Source organism: Cricetulus griseus, chromosome 2 (assembly GCF_003668045.3).
Source record: "Cricetulus griseus strain 17A/GY chromosome 2, alternate assembly CriGri-PICRH-1.0, whole genome shotgun sequence".
Classification (NCBI taxonomy): domain Eukaryota; kingdom Metazoa; phylum Chordata; class Mammalia; order Rodentia; family Cricetidae; genus Cricetulus; species Cricetulus griseus.
This window is the reverse complement of record NC_048595.1, coordinates 318,200,841-318,219,890: the sequence shown is the minus strand read 5'-3', so window position 1 is coordinate 318,219,890 and position 19,050 is coordinate 318,200,841. Positions and strand designations below refer to the sequence as shown.

The following is a 19,050-nucleotide window of genomic DNA, read 5'->3' as shown; positions in this document are numbered from 1 at the left end:
TTTTAAATTTCCACTGTGAAAGTCTTAGCAGCTTGGATTATCTTTGATTTGTTCCCTAATATGTAGATATGAATAGTTCTCATGTACTCTGTGTGAGAGTTGGGAATGAGAGAATCCTTATTGTGCTGAAATTATGGTGATGAGGGTCTACGCCAATTATTGGACAAGAAATCATATTTTAAGATAAATAAAATGGAGTAAGAAAAAATTTTAAAGGACCAATGAGATGGCTGTTGTGGGGAAAGGCGCTACCATGCCTGCTAACTTGGGTCTGATCCCCCCTCACGTCTTCCCAGGAGCCACATGTTATAAAGAGAAAACGAACTCCAGCAAGTTACCCTCTGACCTCCACACACATACACCATGCCACATACATACCTAATGAATGAATGAATGAATGAATGAATGAATGAATGAATGAATGCAATAAAAATGAAACCTTATTCATGTTTGCCTTGGCCCACAAATAACGTGAAAAAAGATTCCCCCAAGGATAACTGACATTTATAAGGAATGATTTGATCAGTGGTGCCCTTTACCCTCATGGATATTTGCCACTTTCTGTGTTAGTTTGCTTAGTTTCCAAAACAGGAGTTGACTCTTAACTGTTTTATGCAACGGAATTAAGTCAAGTCAGAGGAAAATAGCAAAGCATTGTTATTCTGTATTTTGTGACATCAACTGTTATGCTCAGGATTGATAGTCTAACAAAACAAAGATGACTGTTCTCCTGAAAACTAATATGGGAAACTTTGGCTTCTATACATTGCTTCTGCATACATACCCTCACACGCATAGCTTAGGAGTGATAGTATTCTGGAATTCATTGAGACAAGAAACCAAGGGCAAGGATTCAGAGCCCATGGCTCAAGAATGACCCTTGGTTTTGGCCCCAAATCATTTGTATCTGGATATAGACCCTTTGTCACTGGAACCTCTGTACTGATGTGTGAGATTTGCTGAAACTGAAGTTTGGAGCTAATGGCATTATTTGCATTTCCTGAGCCAAAACCAAGAAATACATGACCTAGATATTGAAGAAAACTGTTTCCAAACCATACTTGTTTTGGTCTGGATCCAGTTTTCCATATTCCCTTCCTTGGGAAGTAATGCATGATGTGTTGAAAAATGTTTAAGCCAAATGAGATCTTAGTCACTGATAGCCAGCTTGCTCCAAATTCATTGAGATCATGAGGAGGACTGAGAGTCTCAACTTGGAATTATTTATTTTGATTTTTTTTCACTTTGGACTTAAACTTAAATGGAGGAATAAATGTGGCCACTTGTTTGTATAACAAAGCCAGACCACTTTGTTATCATGGCTTCAATAGGAGCATTTGTATTTGCAGAAGATCTGCTGGGCCAGGCACTTACAGAATGTGGGTGCCAGAACCTAGTAATTTGTTGTATTAGTGGGCAATCAACAACTCCTTGTCTCCTAGAGCAAAAAATAAAATAAACCTACCAACCTTTTTCTTTTGTGCCTATTAAATTCTGAAAGGAGACATCAAGAAATACACTATTATCTGAAGTCCTAAAATGCATCATTCATGCCCCTTTTGTCAAGTCCAGTGGGTTACAACCAATGTTTTACTTTTTGTTAGTTCTTTGAGAATTTTGTACAATATATTTTGATCATATTCACTTCCTCATAACACCTCCCAGATCTGACCCTTCCCCCTACCATTATGTCCTGTTTCATTTTTTTAAAACCCACTTTCTCCAATTTATGCTGCCCATATATTCTTGGATGTGTGGCCTGTCACACCCTTTAAAAAAACTGGCAACCCCCTTTCTAGCAGCTATCGTAGCAATAGCTCCTTAGCTGGCAGTGGTACTTCACACCTAACCTCCTCTTCATGCTGGCATTTTGTCTAGTTTAGGCTAAAATAAAGGTTTCTAACCCATGGTGAAATGATGGATGCAGCTTTCTCTTGTGATAGCCTAATATTTGTTAGTGAGAATCTTTGCATGGCTAACACCCACCCAGAGGCAGTATCCAGATTACTTTATAACTGCTGCAATACAAGTGTCAATCACCCAGATGGTCCTGGGCTTTGGAACCTGAGTTCTGGGGCAAAGACACACATGGGGAGAGGATTTGAGAGCAAAGGTCAGGAGGTGGCAAAGGGTACATGCAGGGACTGAGAACAGAGGCTGTCCACCTTCTAAAATAAAAGTTTATCAATATTTTAATCAGAACTGTAGCCAAACTTTTGCTATTAGCCTAATGTAAAGTCAGTGATCCTAAAGTAACTAATAGATGGGAGTGATGGGTGATTGATGACGTCACTTAACCCTTTTCTTCCTGTCTTTTTTACAAACCCAGATTGGGGAGCTCCTGAGCACCACCCACCCTGCCAACAAAGCCAGCCTCACCCTCTTCTGCCCCGAGGAGGGAGACTGGAAGAACTCCAACCTTGACAGACACAATCTCCAAGACTTCATCAACATTAAGCTCAACTCAGCTTCTATCTTGCCAGAAATGGAGGGACTTTCTGAGTTTACGGAGTATCTCTCGGAGTCCGTGGAAGTCCCTTCTCCCTTTGATATCCTGGAACCGCCGACCTCAGGCGGATTTCTCAAGCTTTCCAAGCCCTGCTGTTACATTTTCCCAGGGGGCCGGGGTGATTCTGCCCTGTTTGCAGTGAATGGATTCAATATGCTCATCAATGGAGGATCGGAAAGAAAATCTTGCTTCTGGAAGCTCATTCGGCACTTGGACCGTGTGGACTCCATCCTGCTCACCCACATTGGGGATGACAATTTGCCTGGCATAAATAGCATGCTGCAGCGGAAGATTGCAGAGCTGGAAGAGGAAAGGTCCCAGGGCTCCACCAGCAACAGTGACTGGATGAAAAACCTCATCTCCCCTGATTTGGGGGTTGTGTTTCTCAATGTACCTGAAAATCTGAAAAACCCAGAGCCCAACATCAAGATGAAGAGGAGCATAGAAGAAGCATGCTTCACCCTCCAATATCTGAACAAACTGTCCATGAAACCAGAGCCTCTATTTAGAAGCGTAGGCAATACCATTGAGCCTGTCATCCTATTCCAAAAAATGGGAGTGGGCAAACTTGAGATGTACGTGCTTAACCCAGTCAAGAGCAGCAAAGAAATGCAATATTTTATGCAACAGTGGACTGGCACCAACAAAGACAAGGCTGAACTAATCCTGCCCAATGGTCAAGAAGTAGATATCCCAATTTCCTACTTAACTTCAGTCTCATCTTTGATTGTATGGCATCCAGCCAACCCGGCTGAGAAAATCATCCGAGTTCTGTTTCCCGGAAACAGCACCCAGTACAACATCCTGGAAGGACTGGAAAAACTCAAGCACCTAGACTTCCTAAAGCAGCCATTGGCCACCCAAAAAGATCTCACTGGCCAGGTGCCCACCCCCACAGTGAAACAAGTCAAATTGAAACAGAGGGCTGACAGCCGAGAAAGCCTGAAGCCAGCTACAAAACCACTTCCCAGTAAATCAGTGAGGAAGGAGTCCAAAGAAGAAGCCCCTGAAGTCACAAAACCTAGCCAAGTGGAAAAAACACCCAAAGTTGAAAGCAAAGAGAAAGTAACAGTGAAAAAAGACAAGCCAATAAAGACAGAAACCAAACCTTCAGTGACAGAAAAGGAGGTACCCAGCAAAGAGGAGCAGTCCCCTGTGAAAGCCGAGGTGGCTGAGAAGCAAGCCACTGAGAGCAAACCTAAAGTCACCAAAGAGAAAGTGGTGAAGAAAGAAATAAAGGCAAAACCTGAAGAAAAGAAAGAGGAGAAGGAAAAGCCCAAGAGAGAAGTGGCTAAAAAGGAAGACAAAACACCACTCAAGAAAGATGAGAAGCCAAAAAAGGAAGAGGTGAAAAAGGAGGTCAAAAAAGAAATCAAAAAAGAGGAGAAAAAAGAGCTGAAGAAAGAGGTTAAGAAGGAGACACCCCTGAAGGAAGCCAAGAAGGAAGTGAAGAAAGAGGAAAAGAAAGAAGTTAAAAAGGAAGAGAAGGAACCCAAAAAGGAAATTAAGAAGATCTCCAAAGACATAAAGAAATCCACTCCTGTGTCAGAAACAAAAAAACCAGCTGCATTAAAACCAAAAGTAGCGAAGAAAGAAGAGGCCACCAAGAAGGAGCCTGCTGCTGCTAGCAAGCTCAAGGACAAGGGCAAAGTTAAAGTCATTAAGAAGGAAGGCAAGACAACAGAGGCAGCTGCCACAGCTGTTGGCACTGCGGCTACCACAGCTGCTGCAGTGGCAGCGGCTGGAATAGTGGCCACTGGTCCTGCCAAAGAACTTGAAGCTGAGAGGTCCCTTATGTCATCCCCTGAGGATCTAACCAAGGACTTTGAGGAGTTAAAGGCTGAGGAGATTGATGTGGCAAAGGACATCAAACCTCAGCTGGAGCTCATTGAAGATGAAGAGAAACTGAAGGAAACCGAGTCCGTGGAAGCCTACGTCATCCAGAAAGAGACAGAAGTCCTCAAAGGTTCTGCTGAGTCACCTGATGAGGGGATCACTACCACTGAAGGGGAAGGTGAATGTGAGCAAACCCCCGAGGAGCTGGAGCCAGTTGAGAAGCAGGGAGTGGATGACATTGAGAAATTTGAAGACGAGGGAGCTGGTTTTGAAGAATCCTCAGAGACTGGAGACTATGAAGAGAAGGCAGAAACTGAGGAGGCCGAGGAGCCAGAAGAGGATGGGGAAGATAATGTGAGTGGGAGTGCCTCTAAGCACAGCCCCACAGAAGATGATGAAAGCGCAAAGGCTGAGGCAGATGTGCACATCAAGGAGAAGAGGGAGTCTGTGACGAGCGGTGATGACCGGGCAGAAGAAGACATGGATGAAGCACTTGAGAAAGAGGAAGCTGAACAATCTGAAGAGGAGGGTGAGGAGGAGGACAAGGCAGAGGATGCCAGAGAGGAAGACTATGAGCCTGAAAAACTTGAGGGTGAAGATTATGTGATGGCTGTGGTTGACAAGGCCGCAGAGGCTGGTGTTGCTGAGGAGCAATACGGGTTCCTGAGCACACCAACCAAGCAACCTGGAGCCCAGTCTCCTGGCCGAGAACCTGCATCTTCAATTCATGATGAGACTCTACCTGGAGGCTCCGAGAGTGAGGCCACGGCTTCCGATGAGGAGAATCGAGAAGACCAGCCGGAGGAATTCACTGCCACCTCTGGATATACCCAGTCTACCATTGAGATATCTAGTGAGCCTACTCCAATGGATGAGATGTCTACTCCTCGTGATGTGATGAGTGATGAGACCAACAATGAGGAGACGGAGTCCCCATCTCAGGAGTTCGTAAATATTACCAAATATGAATCTTCGCTGTATTCTCAGGAATACTCCAAACCCATCGTTGCATCATTCAATGGCTTGTCGGAAGGGTCAAAAACAGACGCCACTGATGGCAAGGACTACAATGCTTCTGCCTCCACCATATCACCACCTTCCTCCATGGAAGAAGACAAATTCAGCAAGTCTGCTCTGCGTGATGCTTACTGCTCAGAAGAAAAAGAAGTGAAAGCCAGTGCTGCGTTGGACATCAAAGATGTCTCGGATGAGAGACTTAGCCCAACCAAGAGTCCATCCCTGAGTCCTTCTCCGCCATCACCCATAGAGAAGACTCCCCTGGGTGAACGCAGTGTGAATTTCTCTCTGACCCCAAATGAGATTAAAGTCTCTGCAGAGGCAGACGTGACATCAGTGTCTCCTGGAATGACCCAAGCAGTAGTTGAAGAGCATTGTGCCAGTCCTGAGGAGAAGACCCTGGAAGTAGTGTCACCATCTCAGTCTGTGACTGGCAGTGCTGGCCACACACCTTACTACCAATCTCCCACTGATGAGAAGGCCAGTCACCTACCTACAGAAGCCACTGAGAAACCACAGGCAGTTCCAGTGAGTTTTGAATTCAGTGAGGAGGCCAAAGATGAGAATGAGAGAGCTTCCATAAGCCCCATGGATGAGCCTGTGCCAGACTCGGAGTCTCCTATTGAGAAAGTTCTGTCTCCTCTACGTAGCCCTCCTCTTATTGGATCTGAGTCTGCCTATGAAGACTTTCTCAGTGCTGATGGCAAGGCTCTTGGCAGAGGTATCGAAAGCCCCTTTGAAGGAAAGAATGAAAAGCAAGGAGAAAGCCCGGTGTCTGAAGTGACTTCCACCGGTCTTTACCAAGAAGAACAGGAAGGGAAAAGCACGGGCTTCATACCAATAAGGGAAGACTTTGGTCCAGAAAAGAAAACCAATGAGGTTGAAATCATGAGCTCTCAGTCAGCTCTGGCTTTGGATGAAAGAAAATTGGGAGGAGATGTATCTCCAACACAAATAGATGTCAGTCAGTTTGGCTCCTTCAAAGAAGACACCAAGATGTCCATTTCAGAAGGCACTGTCTCAGACAAATCAGCCACTCCCGTGGATGAGGGTGTGGCAGAAGATACTTATTCTCACATGGAGGGCGTGGCCTCAGTCTCTACTGCCTCTGTGGCCACAAGCTCTTTTCCAGAGCCAACCACAGATGACGTGTCTCCTTCTCTGCATGCTGAAGTGGGCTCCCCACACTCCACAGAGGTAGATGACTCCCTTTCAGTATCTGTTGTGCAGACACCTACTACTTTCCAGGAAACAGAAATGTCTCCATCTAAAGAAGAGTGCCCAAGACCAATGTCCATTTCTCCTCCAGACTTCTCCCCTAAGACAGCCAAGTCCAGGACACCAGTTCAAGATCACCGATCTGAACAGTCTTCGATGTCTATTGAATTTGGCCAGGAATCCCCTGAGCACTCCCTTGCTATGGACTTTAGCCGACAGTCTCCTGATCACCCTACTGTGGGTGCGAGTATGCTTCACATCACTGAAAATGGCCCAACTGAAGTGGACTATAGTCCTTCTGATATCCAGGATTCTAGTTTGTCACATAAGATCCCACCAATGGAGGAACCATCCTACACCCAAGATAATGATCTGTCTGAGCTCATCTCTGTGTCTCAGGTGGAGGCTTCCCCATCCACCTCTTCTGCTCACACCCCTTCTCAGATAGCCTCTCCTCTTCAGGAAGACACTCTGTCTGATGTTGTTCCTCCCAGAGATATGTCCTTATATGCCTCACTCACTTCCGAGAAAGCTCAAAGTCTGGAAGGAGAGAAGCTCTCTCCAAAATCCGATATTTCTCCACTCACCCCACGAGAGTCCTCACCTTTATATTCACCTGGCTTTTCAGATTCAACTTCTGCAACCACAGAGAATGCAGCAGGTCGACAAACCTCTTCCCCACCAATGGATGCCGCATCTGCAGAGCCCTATGGCTTCCGTGCCTCGATGTTGTTTGACACAATGCAACATCATCTGGCCTTGAATAGAGACTTGACCACATCTAGTGTGGAGAAGGATAGTGGAGGGAAGACACCTGGTGACTTTAACTATGCCTATGAGAAGCCTGAGAAAACCACCAGATCCCCAGATGAAGAAGATTATGACTATGAATCATATGAGAAAACCTCCCGGGCCCCTGATACTGATGGTTATTACTATGAGAAGACGGAGAGAACCATAAAATCCCCATGTGACAGTGGATACTCCTATGAGACCATTGAGAAGACCATCAAGCCCCAAGAAGACGGTGGCTATGCCTGTGAGATTACTGAGAAAACCACGAGGACCCCCGAAGAGGGTGGGTATTCATATGAGATCAGTGAGAAGACAACGCGGACCCCTGAGGTAGGTGGCTACACCTATGAAAAGACGGAGAGATCTCGAAGGCTCCTGGATGACATTAGCAATGGCTATGATGACTCTGAGGATGGTGGCCACACACTTGCAGACTGTAGCTACTCCTATGAAACCACAGAGAAAATTAGCAGTTTTCCTGAGTCTGAGAGCTATTCCTATGAGATGTCTACAAAAACAACACGGAGCCCAGATACCGCCACATACTGCTATGAGACCATGGAGAAGATCACCAAGACCCCACAGGCATCCACATACTCCTATGAGACTTCAGATCGATGCTACACTCCAGAAAAGAGGTCCCCCTCAGAGGCACGCCAAGATGTTGATTTATGTCTTGTGTCCTCCTGTGAATACAAACATCCCAAGACAGAGCTCTCACCTTCCTTCATTAATCCAAATCCTCTCGAGTGGTTTGCTAGTGAAGAGTCCACTGAAGATTCTGAGAAGCCCCTCGCTGAGTCCGGAGGAGCCCCTCCACCTTCAGGAGGAAAGCAACAGGGCCGACAATGTGATGAAACTCCACCCACCTCTGTCAGTGAGTCAGCCCCATCCCAGACTGACTCTGATGTCCCCCCAGAGACGGAAGAGTGCCCCTCCATCACAGCTGATGCCAACATCGACTCTGAAGATGAGTCAGAGACCATCCCCACCGACAAAACTGTCACATACAAACACATGGACCCACCTCCAGCCCCCATGCAAGACCGAAGCCCTTCTCCTCGCCACCCTGATGTGTCCATGGTGGACCCAGAGGCCTTGGCCATTGAGCAGAACCTAGGCAAAGCTTTGAAGAAAGACCTGAAAGAGAAGACTAAGACCAAGAAACCAGGCACGAAGACCAAGTCCTCTTCTCCTGTGAAGAAGGCTGATGGGAAGTCCAAGCCCTTGGCAGCGTCTCCTAAACCAGGAGCCTTGAAGGAATCCTCTGACAAGGTGTCCAGAGTGGCTTCTCCAAAGAAGAAAGAATCTGTGGAAAAGGCTACGAAGACCACCACCACTCCCGAGATCAAAGCCACACGTGGGGATGAGAAAGACAAGGAGACTAAGAATGCTGCAAATGCCTCCGCATCCAAGTCAGCGAAAACCGCAACAGCAGGTACGTGGGGGTGACCCTTTACATTCAGACCATGGTTGCATTTGCACTCGAAGCCTGTCTACACACTATTTGGCTTTTTGCTGGGAAAACCAGGGAACAGGGACTGATGATTCTCCTTCCCTCTGCCTTCCTCTTCTGCCTAAAGGTACACCTTCTTGGGCCCAGAGTGGCTCCCAGGGTTAGAGATAGCGGAGTATATCCAGTGCTGCTGGAATCCACCAAGTGGGATTGCTGGGTTAGTATCATTCTGGATGTAGCTGCAGGCCTGTCGCAAACCTTCAGAAGTAAGAATATGTCTCAGGCTGTTCAGGGAGACTTCAGGCATATTTGCCCTAAAAATCACATTGAGATGATAGGCCACGAGCACCCAAAGACCTATAGCAAACTAGAGGTTCCCTAGCAAACTTGGAATGTTCATTCTGGGCACAATATTTATTTCTTCTGAAAAATTTTAAATGTAAAATTATAAAAATTTACACATTTTTTTTTTTTTAAAAAGCTTTCATTTGGGCAGTCTGTGCCCATTTAAACATCGGCTGTGTTTTCTTACCTGCTCATGAACAGTGGCATTCCAGTTGTTCTTCTCTAGTACAAAGAGAAGAACAAATTAAAGGCTGTTTTCTTCTTCCTTCCTACCCATGGCCTCACTAACACACTGCTTGTCCAGACTGGAATTCAACTCAACAGGAGCTAAATAGAGATGTTTGAGAGCTCCCAATTTGCCACTGATGCACAGCATTCTCCATTTCACAGCAGTGACTTGAGGCTTCCATTTTGTGAGACAGGTTCTAGCCTTATAACTCAGGCTGGTTTTGGTCTTGTGATCCTCCTGCCTCAACCACCTGTTCTGAGATCACAGGAGTGTACCACCAGAACCGGTGTGAGTAGGGTTTTGATGGAATGGCTTCTGGGCAACACAATTTCATCCTGTTGCTTTAATCATTTATAATAATACACTTTGTTTGTGTCACATAATTGCCCTGAGATCGTTGACCACAAAATAATATTTATTTATCCAAACATGTAAAGCAAAAACTTAATTTAAGCATTTCCTTGGTCTATGAGAGAAAACCCTAGAGACCAACTTCTGGGGCTTTCAAATCCAGTGCCCTTTAGGACATCTTAGTTCTCAGGGTTTTATTTTACATGGACATCAGATTTGGTCAGGCTTGGCCTTTCTACAATTTACACAGAAAATAAACTGAATTTGTTCATGATCAGATTAAAGGTAAAGCCGCCAGATAATTAACTCCCTGTTTTAGAAGAGTTGACAACTGTCACATACTCAGGAGAAAGCATAGAATTTATCTAAATAGGACCTAATAAGGTACAAAAAAAAAAAAAAAAAAAACAGCTGAAATTTGCCAAAAACATTAGCTCATATAACTAATGAATTTTTTTTTTCTTTTGACATTTAAAGAGGTAAAGGCAGTGCTGCTGAGATGCCTTTACAGGTAAAAGCACTTGTCATGCAAACTTAATGACCTGAGTTCAGTCTCTGGGTGCCAGTGTGGAAAGCTGTCCCCTCTGATCCCCACGTGTATTGTGTATTCTGGCATGCACGAGACCCTGATCCCATTACACTCACATTTCTAAAACAGGCAAAATAAATCATAAATTGACTTTGCAAACAAACCTGGGTGTTCATTTGATAGCTTTGAAAGTTGGTATATCTGTGGGAAACACTCACTTGTTGATAAAGATTTTCATGTTCAAGGGAAAAGTGGATGTGCTGTCCATTATGTAACAGAGGATGACTGCAAATACCTGATCCTCTTCTTGCCACTTCCCAAGTTCTGTGATTACAGGAGTGTGCTACCATACCTGGCTTATAAGTCAAAATGAGTCTCTCTGTCTCTGTCTCCATCAAGTACACACACACACACACACACACACACACACACACACACAGAGGCATGGTCTTCCAACCTATTTATAAAATGAATTTACTTATCTAAATACAAGTTTGGCCCGTTCTCACCATCTCCACTTCCCCTGCCCTCACACCCCCCAAAGTAACATTGGATGGTTGATGGAATTCACTGGTTGTTTTGACTTTGGGGAGGCAGTTTTTAAACTTCCTATGGAGAAAGGAAAGAATTGGTATATAGAATCGAGCTGTTTTGAATGGGTTTGGATCAGTGTCCTCAAACCCACTACCATTTGAATCATCAGGCGTGCCCAGGCCCTGTAACAGTTAGGTCAGACTTCGTAAGATGAGGCCTGTGGCACTAAGTAACTGAGGTGGTTCTGTCTGTGGTGGTGTGCAGCGAGGCCGATCCTCCTTCCTTCTACTAGTGTCTCCAGAATACTAAACCAAACAGGGGTGCCCAGACACTTGGGGGAGCTCATCCAAATCTTGGCTTTTCCCAGGTCTTTCTAATTTAGGCTGGGAATTTTGGCTGCCAGGTATTTCCCCAGACTGATGGGGCCCAGTTGGTTAGCAAAGCCTAGTCTTTCTGGACCCTTCTTTGCCAGAGGTTGGTGTCTAACCCTGTCTAGGGAGAGACATTTCCGTTTCCTAAGGGACTGGCCTAGCTCATCCATTTACTGGATAAGCCTGAGATGCTGAGGACCCTATGGATTATATGAGGTTGAGGTCTGAACTACTTCCTGGATCAAACTTTAGGGAATCCCAGTGAACTCTGGGTAAATTTTAAGAGACCAGAAAAAGGATTATTAAGGCCACTAAACTATGGTTTACCAAATATGAATGCTTCCTTTGGATTTTTAAAATGTTTATTAATTAGAGCTTCTTAAACCTTTTCCTTTTTCTTTGTATAAAAAATGAAATTTTTATACAACCCTGTATGTCCAGGCATATAAATAAGTATACAAATCAAGCATATATTGATATAAACTCATATAGAAATTATTTTAAACCAATTCTTTGATCACATACAGAATTTATTTATTAAAGATGAAAATCTGCATACTGGTGAAGTGAGTATACCTTTCACTTTTTCCATGAGGAATTAAATTCTAGCTGTGTACTTGATGCTGTGCAATGAGAGGAGGATCATCATTTTTCAATATTTTTGTTTCCTCATCATCAATGCTGAGAATATCGCCTCATGTGAGGTGATATGCAGGTAGAGAATGGCAGAAGAATGTTTAGGACTATTTCAGAAATTATTGAAAATTATTTCCCAGCTCCAACCCAAAATTGTTGAAAAATTTTTTTCTGAAGCTCAAGCCATTAATTCAAATAGCAGTGTTGTATTTTTAAATCAAGCATTCTAGCATAAGCCAATCTAAGATACACTCATTTGATACTTGCATGCTGAGGTGATGGTAGAAAACTATGCAAAGTCTGTCTTTCTAGTTAAACTATGTTTCTACAAGAGTGTCGTGTTTCAGACACCATCTATTGCCATCACACAGTATGACGGCAGGCACAACCCATAGTGGGCATGCTTTGGTCCAGAACCAAGACTGCAAGTGGAGTTGTGTGAGCCATACTGGCAAGCCCTGTCAGAGACCCCAAGCATTCATTACACATCTGATTTTGAATTAATTTTTGGTCACTGGTGACCATAAATCTCTTACTGTAGAAAATTATCAATCCATCCATGTTCAGTTGTTCAATCTATATGGCATCAGGACCCATGGTTTAAGCCACCATCTTGTAGAGCTTTTCGATTTAAAATGCACATCAATAGATCTTTGGGTGGAGAGGCTTACTGTCTAATTCCCTCTTTTGAAAAGCTCTGAAAACTTTTTACTTCCTGATGGGTTGTCTGCAAAGGGAAGCCAGCTCAACCTCAATTTTTCTTATTGAGATGATAAACAACCATGGTATATTTTCTCAGATTCCCTGTGTTTGATGACCTGTACAAAGTGCCAGGGAAATAATAATATTACCAGCCTTTCCATGTCCCAGAGGACCCCAGAGCTGGGGACAAGTGGATGTATTGGTGTCTTCACACTACTATGACCCTTGCTTTGTCTTTGTTATCAAAGGACCAGGAACCACTAAGACGGCCAAGTCATCCACCGTGCCTCCAGGCCTCCCTGTGTATTTGGACCTGTGCTATATTCCCAACCACAGCAATAGTAAGAATGTTGATGTGGAATTTTTCAAGAGAGTGAGGTCATCTTACTATGTGGTGAGTGGGAATGACCCTGCTGCTGAGGAGCCCAGCCGGGCTGTCCTGGATGCCTTGTTGGAAGGGAAGGCCCAGTGGGGAAGCAACATGCAGGTAAGAGCACACGTCCACCATCTGAGCTGCATTTGAGCTAGGTCTAGAGGTGGAGACAGAACCATGTTTAAATGGGAATCTTTGTGATTGTAGATTCTCATGTGGTGCCTCCTGAGTATTGCATGTGAAACATACTACACAGAAAGTCAGTTTGACATACAGAAGCTAGCCCTTTGTTTTCTCTGTGTAGCAGTTCTAGCTGTCCTGGGACTCGATATGTAAACCAGGCTGACCTTGCATTCACAGAGATCCAACTGCCTCTGCTTCCCCAGTGCTGGGATTAAAGGCATGCGCTGCCATGCTTGTCCCAAAGTAAAATTCTTGAAAGGCTCACCATTGGTGGCAGTGGAGAACCACCTTACCTAAGACAGAGTTCATGCATCTGTAAAATGACCTGAAATGAATTGCTGTTCCTACAGCATGCTGAGTATTGTACGTGTAAATCAAAGTGGTCCTGTGTCTGTGGAATTGCTGCTAAGGAATTTTTTTTACTCATTTGTGTTTCACCAGTAGACTAAAAATGGGAACATGGTCACTGGGCTAGGGGCATGGGGATCCAGTCTCCAGGTGGAATTCCAGGGTGGTGCCATTGTTTATTCAACTCCAGACTCTCAGGTCTGGCCATGAACCACCCAGTCTCTGTCTCTCTCTATTGGCCTGTGATCACTGGTCATCTGATTGACAGTTTTTTTTTCATATAATTATCTAGCAACCTATGTTTGCATCTTAAATAAGATTAATTTATAACACTTCCATAGTATTCAAATGAGAAGTACCAATCAGTGCTCCACTCCTGTTATCACCCAGTTTTCAGGCCAACGGGTGAGCTTCTGAGGGTTTTGAGCTGCAATAACTAAAACTTCTTCTATTAAATATGGAATATAGTCTAAATATGAGAAGCTGTACCTAATCCAAACACTTCTTAATACTCCAGCATTGTTGAAAAACCAACAATGAAATTCAGATGAATGAACTGACATGTCCCTTAGCTGATTTAGATTCTAATTTCCAACCCCTCCCCTCATTGAAAACAAACAAACAAAAACCCTTTTTATTTTTACAGCTTGATTATGGTTCCTGGAAAATATCAGTTGCAAACTTCATTTGCATTTTTTGGAGAAAACAACATTTTTCTTTTGTCCCCTTCCTCTAGTGATCCAGTTAATACCTTGCTTTGTTTTTACTTCCGGCATCTATCTATGCCCTTGAAATATTGCAATATCTCCTTTTCTCCCCCTCTGTAGGTGACTCTGATCCCAACACATGACTCAGAGGTGATGAGGGAATGGTACCAGGAGACCCATGAGAAGCAGCAAGACCTCAACATCATGGTTTTAGCAAGCAGCAGTACAGTGGTCATGCAAGACGAATCCTTCCCTGCATGCAAGATAGAACTGTAAAAACCACAGCCGGCCACACCACAGGATTTGAACTTTGTTTCCAGAAATTCTTGAATTTGAAACTACCTTTTCTAAAACGTCCATTCATCTAATTAAGTCACTGAACAATTACCTGCCAAATGCTATACTGTGTCATGGTGATGCAAGTCACTGATATTTCTCAATTTTTGCTGATCGCTAAGGGAAGTAACCATATTCCCACACTAGAATTCAAGTTACTGCAAAATTACCTACCCCTGTTCATCTCTGCTGAACATTTGGAAGCCATGCACTCGCGCACCCAACTGACTTCTGCTAGGTATTGGCATTTGTCTTAGAGAGGGAAAGAGAGAGAAAGAGAGGCAGAGGGAGGGGAGGGAGAGAGCGGGGAGCGAGGGACAAAGAGAATGCAGGAGAGAGAGGATGAGAGAGAAAGAATGAGAAAGAAAAAGAATGCAAGAGAAGGAGATGCAGTGGTGGAGAGTTCTGATGTGATGCCCAGGGAGAAAGAGTGGGCAGGATGGGGTATTCTGAAGACACCAGCAACTAGGTCTGCATTTTCTCTGACAGCAGCTATTGTGTGGTCTACACTGGTGAAGTTTTCCATTTTCATCAGAGTCATCAGAAGGAGTCTTAATCTCCTAAAGCATGTTTCTAAAGAACAAAAAGAACGAAGCCTGTTATGAGGGCATGAGATTTTTCACGCCTTAATTAAATGCCTTTACTCTAAAGGCTGCACATGGCATAATGTAGCAAGTGTAGACTGGACATGCGAGTGGCTTGAGCCCCATTCAGAACTCTCCGGCTTTTCAAACACTATGAGTAGGTTGATCTAAGGCATGCTCCCAGCGTCTGTCCACCCACTTAGTCCACACCAAGTCAACCTGCATGCAGCAACAGCCACGTCCACCCCAATTCACTGAAGCAAATACCAAAGCAGTTGGGAGTAAATATGGGAGACATTTTGCCTTAGGAAGTGACTTGAATGTACAAAAAGACACTTGATGCACTTATTTTTTAATGTGAGACAGCAAGTTTTTAAAACATCCATGTAGGATTGTAGATACTCCAGGTAGAGGAGCGTGTGGGGAGGGAAGGTACTGAAGCTCATGCGATTGGTCCAACAGTTTAGTGCTGAGTCATGCTTGTTGAATACCACCATTACTGATGCACCTGTGGCCCCTCAGCCAAACACGTTGCGCCTCTTACAGCTTCTTTAACTACTTCAAGATCGAAAATGGCTTCTATGATCAGAACTGGGAAAACAGTGAACCTTATGGTGGAAGAGGTTCCCAGCAAGTGTACAGTATTTGCCTTCCTTTGTCTTGCTTTGGCTATTTTAATTTTCCACTCATTTTAACACAGTGATGGGAACACATGTACAGAAGATTTTTTTTTTAAAGATACATGAGAACTTTTCATAGATGAACTTTTTACCGAATGTTTTCATTTACAGGAAAATGCAGAGAAAAATTTCAAGTGATGATCTTTTTTTATTTTAAGTGTTTCATAACACAAAAATTGAAGTTTTTTTTTTTTTGAGGTTCTGGCAAGATTTGAAATCTGATATTGAAGTCATTATATTTATTACAAACCTATAAGTACCAGAAATGGTGATACCTCCCACCCCTTGACTCTCATATCATGGAAGTGTGAGTAGGTGCTGTCTGAGAGTGGGTGGATAGCAGGGTAGGCTATTGTTGAGGGCTTTAAGTGCATCGTCACCCAGAGCTGTCCCATCTCCTCTTTCCAAGATTGTCCATCATAAGGTTAAAAGAGCCACGTCCAGAAGAACCCTCGCACCAGTTTGCTTGGGGGCTTTCTTTTCTGGAAAACATTAAATGAAAGAAATAATAGATTGAAAACAAATGAATTCCCAACTCCTCCGTTCACCTTGTAGAGTTCAGACATGATGTCCATCGCTGTCATCCCTGAACCACAAAGCCGTGAAGCCAGATCACAAGTCCCAAGTGGCTGATTCATGTAGCGGGGTTCAGAGGTGGCACCCTTCTCAGCAACAACTGTGCTGTGCTCTGTCACACTACATTTCCTACAGACTCTTAAGATCTACAGAGTAGTGAACAATGACCTCATTTTATTTTCTATGTTAGTTATTTATTTCAGAATTTACATTTTAGTTTATTTTCGTCTGTGAAGTATATGTTTCGCACTGCTATTTCCTCTGAGGGTTTAAACAATGCTTCTCTAGGGTCCCCTCATTGAGGACCCATGCAGTCTACTTAAAGCTGTGAATCACATTTTCCAAATGTTTAATTTTTTAAAGAAAATTAATATTCTATTTTTGTTAGGCGTCTCTAGGAATGCAGTTTTTATTTATTATCCTTTTTCTTTCAAACCCGTAAAAGTAACACATTAAAGGTACAAAAATGTCATATATGATGGAAAAGTCATTGTGATGAAAACAGACTTCGTTGACTATAAACTCATTTGCTTCACACTTCATGAGACAAGCTGAATATAGTTAGTTAATGATAGCTGTTCGATTTGTCCGAATAACGAATGAGAAAAGAAGCAGTTTCTAGCCTTCTTACCAAATCCAGACCGCTGGCTGACTTTTCTTTCATAGAAGATGGAGTTACTTTCCAGTTTCCCAAATTAAATTTATTTAGCCTGTATATTATTTTGTTTTAAAGATACAGATATCCAACAAGAGCCATAGCCAGCCTTCAGTTACAACCACTCTACCCCATACTTGTTATTGTTATTTCTACAGAATTTAATGGGGACAATACTTTTCAAAACTGTCATCAATTCACTGGCTCTGATTTCCTACACAATCTGGCAGCACCCTCCTGCACCCCCGTTCTCAGTGATGGCCATGGAGCCAAGGACACCAGGGTGAACTACCTTTGCTTTACAGGTGATTCCTGATGTCCCAAGTACCTCTCCTACCTGCTTGGCTAATCTGATTTTGCTAGTTCCATACATATACAATTAGTTTAGAAGTAGCCATCACAATGGACCATGTATATTTGTGGTGAGAGCTAAAAACCGACACAGACTTCTAGAAGATTTGTGCATATGATTCTTAATCCAATTGTATAGATTGAATATTTGAGTGGAAGGGATTTCCACCCTCTTTAAATGATGGGATTCTATTGAGCTAGCACTCCCTTTGATCATGACCTTTTTGGTAGTGTTTGTAAACAAAATTCCACAGAGACTAAATCTTAGAGATAATCCTCCATTCCAATTTTAACCAATTCTGTCCTCTTTCCAAACCCCAATTCCCATGCATGCTTTCTCAGTCTTGTGGTGGGACTGGATACAGTGACCGACCCCTCACCCCAAACACCATTTCCCATGGAATTCAAAAGAAAAAAAATTTTTTCTTATCGTTACATATCATAGTGAATGGTTTCCCCAGTGTATATGGATGTTTTAAGTGTTTCCAATAGCTTATGAAATTTAGGAGCTTTCTAATACTTATTTTATAAATTTAATTATTTGCTAATGAAAATTTTACCACCTTCCAATTCTGTTACCAAACTCAGCTCCTGAGAGCGAAACTACAATTCTGGAGTTGCTTTTCTTGCCTCTTCTGTCACCTGTCACAAGAGGTTCCTGCTTGGCAATGGTATTTGTGAGTTGGAATAATGACTTTTCTTTCTTTTTTCCTTTTGTACTTCATATTTAGGAGAAAAGATTCTGTTTCCATGTGAAAGGAACTGTAAGCTTTTATCATTTAACCAGCTGAACAACACATCAAAAGCAGCCTAGGGATGAGCAACGCTTTGATAGCAATTAGGTTTTCTTCACCTGGTGTTAAAACTATTCACTATTTCAAAACAAAACAAAAACTGTGACTTTATGAATTCATTTCAAAGGCAGCATCAAAAACTGAAAAGGAAGGAAAACAGCAACAGCTAAGAATCGGCTTCTCCGCAGTGTGGAGCTCCCCAAAACAGGAGCCCTGGAGAAGTGGCTCTGCTCAGCTGCCCTCACCCCAGCGATGGTTCCGAGTCTTGTTTTCCTGCACTGCAGGCAGCGTACAGTCCCGGGCCGGCTGTGGAGAAGCAGCTCACTCCTCTCTCTTGTTCTGAATGGTGTTTGTGTCGGTCTGCAGCTGTGTATGGTATTATGTCTTATAATCCTGCATCACTTCCATCCTATCCAGTCATATCTAATGTAGAAAAATTAGTTTCCAGTGAAAGTAATATGTAGTGCTTTTATGATATTTGTGTGCAATATCCCCTCTTCCATTGAGGATATTTGATGTAAAGGAAAAAAAAAAACAAAAAAAAACAACAACAAAAAAACAGAAACTCAGTTCCACAATAAAATACAAAGTGGCAAAAGTTCACTTGTGTGTTGAGACGTTTTTGGTTTCCTTGTTACCAGGACTTTGCCACCATGATCAGGCGGTTGGTTCATGGTGGGCTCCCTGGCTATGGGTGATTAGCCTAGAGGGGCCCAAATGACTTTTGCAACTTATTTTTGGTGTCTTTTATAGTTAAGCCAATAGCTCCTCAGGGGAGGGACGTTGTGCCCACAAGGAGGAGGCTTCTGAATGTGCTTTTTGTAATTAAGTTAATTTTTGTAATTAACTGGTGAACCACTGCCTGGAAAACACGCACCCCAGCAGTGGTCCCGCACACTGGAGGAGATGTCACCTGGTAGACAATTTCTGAGGGC

At 43.4% G+C, this 19,050-nt stretch overlaps 1 protein-coding gene across 2 annotated transcripts in view; it reads left to right on the top strand.

The window, feature by feature from the left end:
* The window catches only part of Map1b (microtubule associated protein 1B), a 93,968-nt gene extending 75,252 nt beyond the window's left edge, over positions 1 to 18,716 (top strand). For both annotated transcript variants that reach the window (XM_027401637.2, XM_035440519.1), the window contains exons 5-7: positions 2,330 to 8,813; positions 12,777 to 13,015; positions 14,260 to 18,716. In XM_027401637.2, coding sequence (XP_027257438.1) covers positions 2,330 to 8,813; positions 12,777 to 13,015; positions 14,260 to 14,415 — 6,879 coding nt within the window. In that variant the 3' untranslated portion in view covers positions 14,416 to 18,716. The remainder of the gene's footprint in view (positions 1 to 2,329; positions 8,814 to 12,776; positions 13,016 to 14,259) is intronic.
* Positions 18,717 to 19,050: the final 334 nt, after the last annotated feature.